At 40.4% G+C, this 12961-nt stretch overlaps 1 protein-coding gene across 6 annotated transcripts in view; it reads left to right on the top strand.

The window, feature by feature from the left end:
* The window catches only part of macf1a (microtubule actin crosslinking factor 1a), a 233585-nt gene that overhangs the window by 17358 nt on the left and 203266 nt on the right, over positions 1-12961 (top strand). Inside the window, exon 1 of one of the 6 annotated variants that reach the window (XM_056400186.1) lies at positions 8254-9109. The exons of the other annotated variants lie outside the window; for them this stretch is intronic. Coding sequence (XP_056256161.1) covers positions 9016-9109 — 94 coding nt within the window. The 5' untranslated portion in view covers positions 8254-9015. Of the gene's footprint in view, positions 1-8253; positions 9110-12961 lie in introns of those variants that run through there. 6 annotated transcript variants of the gene reach the window in all.

Below are 12961 nucleotides of genomic sequence, written 5' to 3'. Positions count from 1 at the left end.
GACCGGAGTACACTGTGTTTTAAAGAATAAGGCTGAAAGAGTAGGCTGTATGAATTACCATGTTGTACTTGCACTTCTCTTGTAATTTCATACATATGAAATTATGGATGAAGAAACCAGAAACCGATAGACAGTTAGTACATGGTAAATTGAAGAGTTTACACTGCTCTGCACCTCCCTGTGTGTTCTCAGAATAATATGAGATGAATTTTTTTTCACATTTTTTAAAGACTAAATCCTCTTTATTTAGACATATTAAACAAACTTCAACATCTTATTTAATGGCACTTAGTGAACTGTGTCTCTAGATGATTTTAATCCTCTGATGTCTCTTCTGATTTGTCCTGATGAGCTGTAGTAACTCTGTAATCGTGATGCTGCCAAATTTGCTCGGTAAGCAAACACAGAGTGGTTCATGTTTCTGGAAACGTCCAGCACTCACTCAGGCGTGAAGCCTATTGTGATGATATTACATTTTACATAATATGGACAGTGTGTTTACATTGACCTCGATTTCCATTCAAGCAGAGGCCTGGAATGTGGAAAATGAATATATTAAGCTGCTTGTACCAAAAGGCCACATAGTTTACAGTCATGTTACATTATCTAGAATGAGGAGAACAATAGAAAGTGTTTATAGATTGTTTATTGATTAGGAAGATTAGAAGAACCCAGTAGTAAAGTATACAGTGACTTAGCACGCAGAAAAATATGCAATAAGTATTATTTTCTGTATGTTTTACTTAGAAAATATACTGAAATAAAAGCAGAGGAGGGAAAAGTTGCACTTCTACAAGACAGAAGCAAGATCAGGATGAAGTAATGTAGGGAGAGCGAGGGAAACACAAGCAGCTTTGTGAAGAGATGAGTTTTGAATTCACCCTGGAGAGGGCAAAGAGAGAGAGACGCTGCTGTCCTGACTGGACTCTGTAATTCAGCCTCTCTGGACGGCTCTGCTCTGCCTGCTGAGCATGTCAATGAAACCAGCCCGCAGCTGCTGCCTTTTCTCTTTCTGTGAACAAGAGAGTCCAGATTCAACTGGTGGACTACATATTAATGTAAGAGTGAGCCCTCGGATGTATGGTGTTCACAGATGTATTTTCCAATCCACTAATACCAACACATTTGCTTGTCAAGTTTCATGTACATGTAAATGTCTAAAATGATCTGTACAGTTTCTTTGTGTTTATTTACAGATTGTTGAATATGTGTACACAGATAATCTGACACGGGTGGATTGTCTTAAAATTGTGTGTACGAGTTGTTTTTGAGCCTAAACCTAACCAAGCACTTACTAACTTACCATAGCATTGTCACAACACGAGAGGATCATCACTGATTTTTAACAGTTTATCTGAAATATGTCTCCTGCCACTTTATTGACCCATAACTACTGGTTGTATCAAAGGATGCAAACCACAGATATTGTTTATTATTATTATTATTATCATCACTGGAGGACTTGTTATTCATGGGCTATCTAACCTTATGTTTCCACTCTGAGATTCAGATCAATCTTTTCTCTCTTATTTATTATTTAGCACTTACACATTTATTTTTGTCAATTTTCATTTAGTGTAATTATTTAATTAATCAATAGTTTATCTTGGATAATGTTCAAATTGTATATATTACACCTGCAAATGTACATGAATATGATTTTATAATCCTTTCTTACTATGAAACTGAGCACTGGTACAACACTTCACACAAGGCTCAGTAAAGCATATTTGATAAAAATGGTAGGACTTGTGGTTCCTGATCCAAACACTTGACGTTGGAAATATAAATATGTAGAAAATTGACTTTAAATCATTTAATATTTGGTCAATTTTCGTACATATGAAAATCTTCATACGTATTTGTAAATCTTTATTTTTATTTCTCCATATAGATGGTCTGTAAACGTTGGTTTAATTATTTATACAATGATAGACAAAAAGATTAAGTGAAATAGAGGAATGTGTGTGTGTGTGTGTGTGTGTGTGCGTGCGTGCGTGTGCGTGCGTGCGTGTGCGTGCGTGCGTGCGTGCGTGCGTGTGTGTCAGACTGCAGCAGTGATAATTTATGCACGTGAGCATCAGGACCCCAGACGACTGTGCCTGCATGTAACTTAGGCGCCTGCCGTCTCGCCTGCTGCTCCTGCTTCCACATTTCTTTTCTCTTCAGGCAGCTGAGAGGAAGCCTCGGCCCAGGGCCCAGGCTATTCCCTTGTTGCCTTGGTGACATGGTCTCCTCTGTTTCCATGGTTATAAAAGGCGAAGAGAAGCAATGGCGACGGGGGGTTAGAGAGACTGACACTGGATATAAAAACAAATAGTGAAAGAGGGAGAGTGTCAGAATTTTAATTTGGAGTGAGAGAAAAGAGGAGGGAATTTGTAAAGGAAGAGAGAGAGAGGGAGTGAGGAGTGAATGATCGAGTCCGTTTAAAAGCTAATGAAGAGAGGAAAGAAATAGAGTTGGAGAAAGAGAGGGGGAGGAGAGGGGGAGGCAAGGTTCAAAGAGGAGGGGGAAAGAAGGATGACTTTAACCTAAAGACGAGGGAGATCATGAAACAGAAAAAGAAAGAATGATTAAGAGAAGCACTGAAAGAGAGAGAGAAAGAAAAACAAAGAGAAACTGTCATGGAGGAAAACTGCAGCTCAGGTTGAAAGAGAGAGAACAAAACGGAGAAAAACTAAACGGAGTTTAGAAAAAAGACAAGATAAGATGGGAGGTGAAAAGACAAGTTAAGAAAGGTGATGTAGAGAGAGAGAGAGGGCTTTATACTGAAAGAAGAGAGAAACAGACTGATGGAAAGGGAGAGACAGTATGTGGATAGAGAGAGAGGTAAAAAATAAATAAAAGAGCAACAAGATGATGAAGACAGACAGAGGAGGTGTTTTATATGAGCTGGGATTCCTCAGTTCAAAGTCAGTTTTACTGAATATTTTAACCCACTTCCGACCTTCATCTGAGTCCAAATCACATGTGATGTTGTGCTGAACTTCCATAGAGTCTGGGAACTAGGAGACAGTTTTAAAAAGCAATGGCCAAAACTTAAAAGGCACAGGTCGACATATCCTGATTTTTACTTGCTATTATGACTCAAGCTCCATGAACACTAAATATTTCCCATAATGCAATTTGACAGTATCTCTTAGTCAGACTCTTCCTGTCACTTCTTTCCAACCCTGCACCCTCAGTTTGTAACCAGGCTTTCTGCTGAAGTGAAGCTGAAATACACGGATGATGTCATCCGAGTAATTTTGTCAAACTTGACCATGACTGTACTAACTTTTCATTGTTTTTACAACTGTGCTTCAAACTATTTAGAATTGCTTTTTTTTTTTTTAATACCTATAATAGGAAATAAGTGTTTGTCAGTTCACACAGGGTTTGACATGTGATGTTTGTGTAAGGAGGATATAATCTAAATCACATTTACAGTTTATTGTTTTATAAATTGGATCAGAGTGACAGTGAGATATGTAAGAGAAATCAAAGACACATAGCTGAGTGAATCTAAAAAGGTTAAAGTCATTCGATCAAATCCAAAATACCGACCCTCTGTTTTCTAAATGAGATACTCATGTTAAAGTTTAGCTGCCACAAACCACTGACCTTGACTCTGTGCGTTACAGTTCATGTTTTTGGATTGGGCACGTCACATTGATTATCTTGGTTTCGACCATTCAACATTTATTATTCTGATGATGTTTTAGATATTTTAACTGCAGAACATTAGCATTTTAAACTGTAATTGAGTTTACAGCTATTTGTGAAAGTTGAGACTGTACGGCAAAAATCAGACTCTTCAAAGATTTGTATGAAAATTTATGTTTCTAAATAACACAATAATCCAAGTCATGCACATCTCACAATAATTTCATTCAGCTCTCCTGGGTATTTAGGGCGCTGAGCTGCTTTAACAGGCTGTAATTCAAACAAAAATGCAGGCGTGGATAATCAGATCATTGTTTGCTGTCAGAGATACCTTTAAGTTTTTGCTGTGGGGTAACACACAGGAACACAGAGGCTCAGAGATGGGTTGAGATGATGAACTCTGAATGTGAAGTATATCTGTTTTTAGCAAAGATCTCTATTTTCTTTCATTTTCCCTCTTCCTTTCTTCACCTGCCAGACTTCCTTTCCTTTCCTCATCACTGATTGGCTCTTGTTTTCACCCTTACCACACCTCGTTTACCTGATTGAGTTTACCTGGTCAATGCAACTTTATTTAAGGACTTAACTCATTCACTCTATTTCACCTTCACATTGGGTGACCAGTTTTGGTAAGAGAAGTTTCAGAATCTTTCATTCTTATAATTTATCTCTGTCAGTCTCTGAGAACTTTATTTGTCCTTATTTCTTGCAGAAGTACATAATGAGACTACTTTGATTTGTTGTGTTCACTTTAATCTTTAATCTTTACGTCTGTCCCTTCAGAACCAGCAGCCCATGTGTGTTCTCCCCTGCATGTTTAACAATACAGTTATTTGAGATTTGAAATTTGATTTGAGAATAAACCCTTGTCAGAGGATTGATGTTTCATGGCCTTTCTTCTTTCCATGCATCCTGATGCCCATGCTGATGGTTCACTTTTTCTGAACCTTCTGTTTTACACTGTGGGTGATTTGTCTGGAGCTCCTTGTTTTAAAGCTGAAGTTAGAAGGTGTAGCGGGGCCATGCTGCTGAGGCGTTGGTCCTGCTGATGTGTTGAGGACTGTATGTCCTTTTGGCTCACAGAGCACATTCATAGTGCAGCTGCACTCTGCATGACGGCACAGACGCACCACAACACAAACTAACACACACTCATACATACGTGCATGTGTACACACAAACAGAAGAGCACACGTTGCATGAACACAGTGAGAGTGACAGACAGAGACAAGAGGGAGAGATGACTCACTACACTGTCCACATTCATTTATCTTCAACAGCCACACTTTAATACACGTGCACACACTTAACTACTTAACTACTATTCACATTTCTACATTTACCATTAACACACATCATGAGGTGCTTAAAAATAAAACATGAATTCACTGAGTCAGGCCAAGCTTTAGTTTTCTGTAGTTTCCATTGTCCATCAGTAGGTTGGGATATAAAGGTTTCATATGATGACAGGTGGTGTCCTGTTGGACCCCTGTGCTCTGTACAAATGTGCCACCTCCTTAATTTGTCATTGTAGCAGTTCACTAGTAAAAAATGTTAAAAAAGCTGTCTCTGCTGTAATCTGATATTATATTTATATAGAGTAAAAGATAAAACCTTGCGACCTTGAGAACAGGGTCACTCCAACCTCTGTCTGATTGATGAGTTGTGTCAGGAGGTTGCAGATGGCCACCGACCACATCTGCTGGTCTGATGTGCTTTTATTGTGAAAATGTGTGAATGTCTGTCAGCTCTGGATTCTCAAGGTGACCATTTGCAAAATTACTGGTAACATCTAAGACATATCTCTGGGGATCCTACAGTAATAAATTAAAACATTTCCCATAACCCTGTAGCAATCAAGCTCTGCTTTTTCACTGTTTTTACAGAAGATCATAAACATATTGTTTTGTGCTGTGAAGCGATTTGTCAGATTTCTGCAGCATGGAGGACATAGATGCTGCAAGCTTCTCTGTGATGGCCTCGCTTATTTATGTGTTTGGATGTTGATTCAGCACAAACAGGAAGGAGGGGAGGGAAAGGATATGATGTATGAACACTTGCTCAGTCCTTTAACCCATGATATGATAAATACAGTTTGTGCTGTCCTTGCCGGTTCAGTCGGTTTCTTTTCCCTTCTGTTTTATTGTCCAGGCACACACACACACACACACACACACACACACACACACACACAGACACACACACACATATGTGTGTGTGTGTGAGTGTTGAGGTGAAAGGACAAAACAAGTTTTGGATTATATTAGCTTGAACATGTGTACTTAACAAAGTCACCCCTGACTGTAGCTACCTCAACTACAAAGTTAAGGTATACATATCAGAGAAATGGAAAGTGCATCTGGTAGAGGCTGAATCTGACATTGTGCTTCACTTTAAAGTCATATTTATGTGTCTCTATGGGATTAAATGACATAATCTCTAGACCATTTCAATGAGGCTGCTTTATGGGCTTTGACCTCAGGATGATCACATGCTGAGATTATCCACTGATGGCTGGGTTTTCACCCAGTGGGACTGGACAGACTTATGGGCAGATTCACCTAACATCAAATAATACAAGGCCTGTTCTTTTATATACCTCTGTTTCTGATATGAAATGTGCCCCAAGTGATTGCTTTTCTCCTGCTTGCACTCAGATTGGAACCAAGACTACAAAATCTCTTGTAAAGTATGAGTGGGTTTGTTGACCTAAACAGGCTTCCAGTTAGATTTTAAATATTTGAACACATACAGAATTAGCCTTTAGATGGCAGTGTACTCCATTAATTCAACTCACTCACAACCAAAACTCTTCAAACATACAGATACAGTGCAGGGTGGTATTCCTGTACAGGCTGCTGAAGTATGAGCAAAGTAAGCAGCCACAAAGAGAAAAATACAAATGTAAAGCTCTGTTCTGCCCCCCTGTTCTGATCTGATACTGGTATAAGTATCATGTGAAGTTCATTGGCCTGTTGTTATATTTAGTCTTTCTATTAAAAGGAAACTGTACTGAGTAGATACTGTTTATTTAATCAGTTTCAGTGGGTGCTTACTTTTCAGTGACTTTCTTCTATTCTCCAGATAAAACAGGTAACCATCTGTATTGGATGCAACTATATTTGCAGTGTAGCTTCATGTCTTACAAGCTATTTTCTATGTTACTAAGTGGTGGCACGCCATACGCTATGGGAGGACAGGCCTCAGCATGTGCTACAGCTAGGGCGGGTACAGATGACAAATCAAAGGAAACAACATGAAGTGTCAGTGAAGTGTTCAGCTGCCATGAACCACCAGAACATCTTCAGTGCTCCTTGGAATAGATTCTGGAAATGTCTGAACTCATGGAAGGATTACTGACCAGGCCTACTGGGCTTAGGCCCTATGTTTGAAATCACGATTAACATTTCATCACAAAAATTATGATAGAGATGTCAAACAGCTACACCTATGCATAAAATGATCACGGAGAGATGCAAAATGACCACAAAGAGACTTATGACAACTGCAAAGACATGCAACATGACCACAAAACATGCAGAATGACCACAGAGATGCAGAGTGACGACAGAGAGACACAAAATAACTGCAAAAAGATGGTAAACAATGACAAAGAGTTGCAAAAAAGACCTCAAAGACATTGAAAACGAATGCAAAAAGATACATGACCACAAATAGGCAAAAATATAACAAAGATAAACAAAATGTCGACAGAGAGACTTAAAACAACCGCACAGAGATGCAAATGACCACAAAAGATGCATAAAAGTAACAGTGTCCAGGAACGCATATACATACAAAGATACACAATCTTGAATCTTGACACCAAACTGAATGAAGGCATTTACTATATATTCCACGTTTTTCTCCTAAAGTATTTTGGGTTTTCCTGTAATTTAAATGTAAGCTACTTTATTTATTCCAAATTGGTAATTTTTTGAATTTCCAATTTAAAATGATTTATCATCCATTTACAACAATGCACTGAACGTGCAGTTGAATTATACAGTCACAGCAATATTTAAAAAAGGCTTTTATTTATCTTCGCCATTACTTCAGTCTGCAGTCGTTATGTTCGCCATGTTAGATTGGTCATTATTTACCAACATTCTTGACACCTGTTTCTTTGATAAATAAGCTGTATTATTTATTTATTATACAATAATATAAAAAGCCAAATAAAAACAAGACAAATAGGACAGGCATGTTTCCTTCTCTCACCAATTAACCACAGCAATGATGAATTTCCAACCGCCATTTTTGGCGGTACGCAAATGGAAACCGTTGAAGATAATGTACATAGATATACAACAAGTTACCTCTGTGGTTAATTAGTTTAATGAATAACACACTAGAAAGTAATTGCATTACTGGTCATATTTTTAGGCTTGGCCATGGGGTTTAGGGTTTAACTAATGATCATCTCTCACCGAGCCTCGCCCACCATGTGGGGGCGCTACAACTCTAATTATCCACCGGCTGCTCTGCAAAGCTAGCTAGCTTTCCCCGCCGGCTCTCCAAATTCCTGTGGCGGATGTTCCTGGCGTGGCCGGTAGAGAGGGATGGAAGACAGCCTCTGCAGGAAGATTCGCCGAGAAACCTGAGCAGAAGAGGGAAGAGAGAGAGGCAGAGAAACACACATACACACACACTCATACACAGACAGAGGACCGCAAAGCCTCGCACAGAAGCAGCCATTATTGGCTGGGAAGCACGCTGGGAGCTCGGGCGGCTCGCCTTGGATCCACAGGACGCCGACACAGTCTGAAATAGGAAGCCCGAGTCCGGATACGGTTTCGCCTGGAGCTCCGCTGACTTGGGGACGGAAACAGGCACACTGCCCCCCCCCCCTCTACGGACAGTCAACTGGGGTGTGTAGGATATATTCCCTCCCTCTCTCTCTCTCTCTCACACACACAGGAGCTACAAAAAGCAGCAGTCACCGGGTGGAAGCCGATATCCAAGGAGGGACTGGTGGGAGACAACACACCGAGCGATGCGACTGTGTGTTCCCGCACACACGGCGATAATGGATAGAAATCATTCATGTAACCTTCATTCAAGTAGATACTTGCGTCTTTAACGTCCTACATTTTTACAAATACGCGCTTATTTCAGGTTTTTGCTGTCATTTTTATTCTCTGAAGTATCCCTAAGGATTATCTAACCCGGCTTGGAAGTGAGCTCCCGGGCTTGTGGTGTGCGCGCCAATGCATCAAATTCACCAGTTTCTCACAAGGTGCTGTTGAATTGTGGACGCCAAGGGGAGACGGAGCAAGAGCGGGGGCTTGACGCGCAGCAGCGGACCGGGTCACTGCGGTAGTCTGCAGGCCGAACCCTCTCTACACGCAAGCCGGCTACAGAGCCACCATGGCTGGGTTCATACCGGGTCTGCTGCCGACAAACCATTCCCAGGAAAAGGAGTTCGCCCAGGCATACGAAGATGTGCTGGAGAGATATAAAGGTAACGCTGAAACTGGTCAATGTTCAAAACCTATGGATGTAAACAAATATTAGTTAAGTTTGAAATATAATTGCTAAGGCCAAAAATAAACAGGTCATTTACCGATGTCAGGATGAGGTGACTTAACTGTCTATCGCCCTTTGAGACACATTCATATGTCCTGGGAATATTAAAGGAATGTTCCAGTGTCCCTGTCAGTGGATGAAAGGAAAAGGATGAAAACACCTCAAACATGGGCCACAGAGTGTGTCTGAAAGTGTAAGTTGATCCTTGGGCAGACAGCCAGCCCAGTCTGCCAGTTTCATAATCTGGATTGTTTCATTGTTGATAATTTGGATAAACAAAGCAGGGCTTCTAGCTCTGCCAAATTGTTGGCCTCCCTCTGAAATGCACTGGGTAGGGGCAAATTGCACACCCTGACTCCCTTGTAATCACTTGTGTGCTTTTGAGACACCAGAGGAAGCAGTTTTATGAAGTCCCCCCCCCTCCTGCCTGCCAGCATCAGGGAATTTTCCCCACATAGCTTCGTGTTTCGCCTTGTGTTTTCTGTTTGTCTTGTAAATATCAAAGCTGCTCCTCTGCAGTGGAAAGGTTGACTTTGTCTCTGATGGGGTTTTAAAACACTTTAAGATGAGAAAACAAAACTGCTCAAACCGAGTGGTGCTTGCTGGGCCACTGCCATTCACTTTGTGTGCGTCTGGTATTGTTACCCCCTGCAGCAGTGGCCTTACCACCAGCACTGAGACTCGCCGTTTTATAATCCCAGAGACAGGGGTGCTTTAAAAATGAATGCCTCTACTGAAATTGACTGTGGTTGGGAGGGGGTGGAGTGTGTGTGTGTGTGTGTGTGTGTGTGTGTGTGTGAAGGAGAGGATGGGGGTGCAGAGAGCCAATAGACTCAGGTCACATCTGTGATGCTGGCGCTGATGAAAAGGAGGTGGTTTTAATTATTGATCATTATAATGAAACTAAACTCCTTGGGGTTTGGGACTAAGCTTCTGTGTGTTGCCGGCGAATGTGTGCACATGTGTGACTGTGGGATATGAGGAGGTTCATGTCAGCACTTCTTTAATCCTCCAACGTCAAGTACCTGTACAACCAATTTGTCTAATCACAGAAGGAAAATCCCCTTGGGAGATCATTTCAGTGACAGTTTGTAGCATCTTTGCTATGGCAACACTTTGCCCAGTTCTTGTGATTTGCAGACCCTGGATTAAGCCATCTGACCAAGAAAAGTGAAAACATGTGGCTCTGAATAGTATTACCCATAACTGGAATCTATCTAGGCCAAAATATGCCGACATCCTCTGTGTATCTCCTGTATAACCCATCTGTCACGTCAAGTTTTTGGCCCTAATATTAGTCGCTTTCTGCTGCAGCAGGCAGTTTGCTCGGGGCATAACAAGAAACAGTGTTAAATTAGGTTTGCAATACTTTCCTTTGATTCATAAAGAACTTTCAGGCACTGAATGTATTGTTTAATGTGACAAATTGCACTCATAACTCAGACTGGTTAAAATAGAAGCTGTCAGACCCAAGTCTGTATTTTATTGATGCGCAGGGACTTGTGTTTATATGTTTGACATTAATAATTATTTTAATGTTAAAATAAATCTGAATGGTAAAGGTGTTTAAGTTCCTCAGGAGGCTGTATGACCTCCATTAAATCTCTCTTGGTCTTTTTATCTCACACAGACTCAGGAGCACGCTAAATCAAGAATGGCTTTACACTTAGCACACAGGCAGAACTGCAGTCCATTTCTCAGCCAATGATTGCTCTCCATTTAAAGTGCCATTTGTCGATCGCAATCACTGTTCAGTTTTATCTGTGAGCAGAATTGCTTTACTTTGGTAAATATATACGGCATTAGACGTGATGTTTCTCATGAGGGAGGCCATTAAAGGACGGACACATAAGCACATTGATTTAAGTAGAGCTGGACATGGGCCTCTCAGGCCTCTTGGACCATTAGAACTGTCAACACATAATGGCGTTGAAGTCCCAAACTGATCATAGGTCAGTGCACTCCAACTCTGGCACTTCTGCTCCTTTATTTGGCAGGTGCAATCAGTATATAGAAAGTTGTTTTTGTAAACTCAGTGCAGGGATAGACTCAGATCTGCTGTTTCATTAGTGCCAGCACATGTAGTGCAGGTTGATAGAAGGTCACTGGTTCTTCTCTCATTAAATCCAGAACCTTTACAGCGTACCATATTACTGTATGTGTTGTACATCGCCTCGAAAACTGTTTATGCGGTTTGTTTGTAATAAGCCAAGCTACAGTGAAGTATTCTGACTTTTTAAAACTTTTGTGGCTCTTAAAATCATTACAGTTGTTATAGAATTGTCACAAAATGTGCCTGTAACCAGCGATTTATTTCACGATCAGTTATCAGTTATTTCATGATTGAATAATGTCAGACCTCCAGCACAAGATGCCAGATCCAACAGTAGAGTCTTCAGTTTGTTTGACTCACCTAAAGCAAAAAAAACAAAAACAAATATTGGGCAATTTAAATGATGAGAAATAGAAAAAAAACTCAAACTTGTCGTTAAATTTTTTTTTGAAGCTGTAGCTTGATAGATAATTATCAAAAGTAGTCAACTGATACATTTTCTGCAATTTTGTTAATAGATTAGTTGATAAACGGTTTACTCTCTACCAGATTTTTACCTTTGTCATTAGGCAGGTTGAGGAATAAGTGGTGTTGGACAGTGATTAGTTTGTAAATAGGTACATTTTTGTTGATTTTTGTTTTTTATAGTATTGATACAGTGTGCATCTATTACAGTAGGAGAATGTGTTGGAGACATGACCCACTAACTTATAACCCCGAGCTCTGTCTGCTACAGTGGGATATCTTTGGGGATGATCTGTGTTTTCTGCAGCTTTTGGAGCTGGACCTCTGTGTTCTGTTAGACATCAGCTCGTCTCCCTCGTCAGTGCTATAATGAGGCTGTAACCCTAGAGGACGTGTCCTGTGTCCTCTGGATTCTCTCCACCACAATAGGACTTGTGCTGTAATATGTCACTGTCTAATCATGTTTTGCTCTTTGAAGGCTGGTAGCGGCAATAGCACGTCAAGTGTCATGGATGATATCAAATTCACTCCTGTCATTTTGTCATTCATTGTTCTTCTTCTTTCTTTCCCTCCCTGATTCTCATATGCTGCAGTAAACTTGACCTCATAACTATTACCCTGTTTATATGGGTGTGTGAGTTTTCATTGCTCTGTCAGCTGTGTGTGAGTCACTTGTAGCAGTTGTCAGGAAGAATAGACGGAGAAATGTGAACTTGGCGTTCTGCTTGTGGCATCACTTGACTGAAATTGGACCGGCGACATTTGATACAGTTTAAATCATTCACCAGGGTGGTGGAGTGTTTTTGTCTGCGTTTATTCTTTAGTGTGAAGTTGTGCTTGTGTGTAACGGTGCTGTGTAACAATGACAGGAAATCTAAAGCAACTGGGACAGGGTAATATATGGAAAAACACTGGGACCTGACTAAGAAACACACACACACACACACACACACACACACACACACACACACACACACACACACACACACACACACACTGTCTCTTAGTCAGTGGAAAACCAGATGGTTTCAGGCAGATTGACAGCAACATTATATTTACTCTAGTAGCTCCATAATTTTTATGTAGCAAGCAGCACAGTATGGATTTCTTGTCCTGTGCTGTTTGGTTTTCTTTAGTAATCCTAATAACATTTAGATAAGCTTAGGAGCATCTTAAAATGCACCATGTTCATTACATCACAGCAGGTAAAACTTCAGTCTTTCAGAGCCAAATATAAGTCAGGAAACTTGGAAGGAAACAGAACAATCA

The sequence above is a fragment of the Seriola aureovittata genome, chromosome 16, assembly GCF_021018895.1.
Source record: "Seriola aureovittata isolate HTS-2021-v1 ecotype China chromosome 16, ASM2101889v1, whole genome shotgun sequence".
In the NCBI taxonomy this organism is placed as follows: domain Eukaryota; kingdom Metazoa; phylum Chordata; class Actinopteri; order Carangiformes; family Carangidae; genus Seriola; species Seriola aureovittata.
The sequence above is the reverse complement of the archived record's forward strand: the minus strand, read 5'-3'. Positions and strand labels throughout refer to the sequence as shown.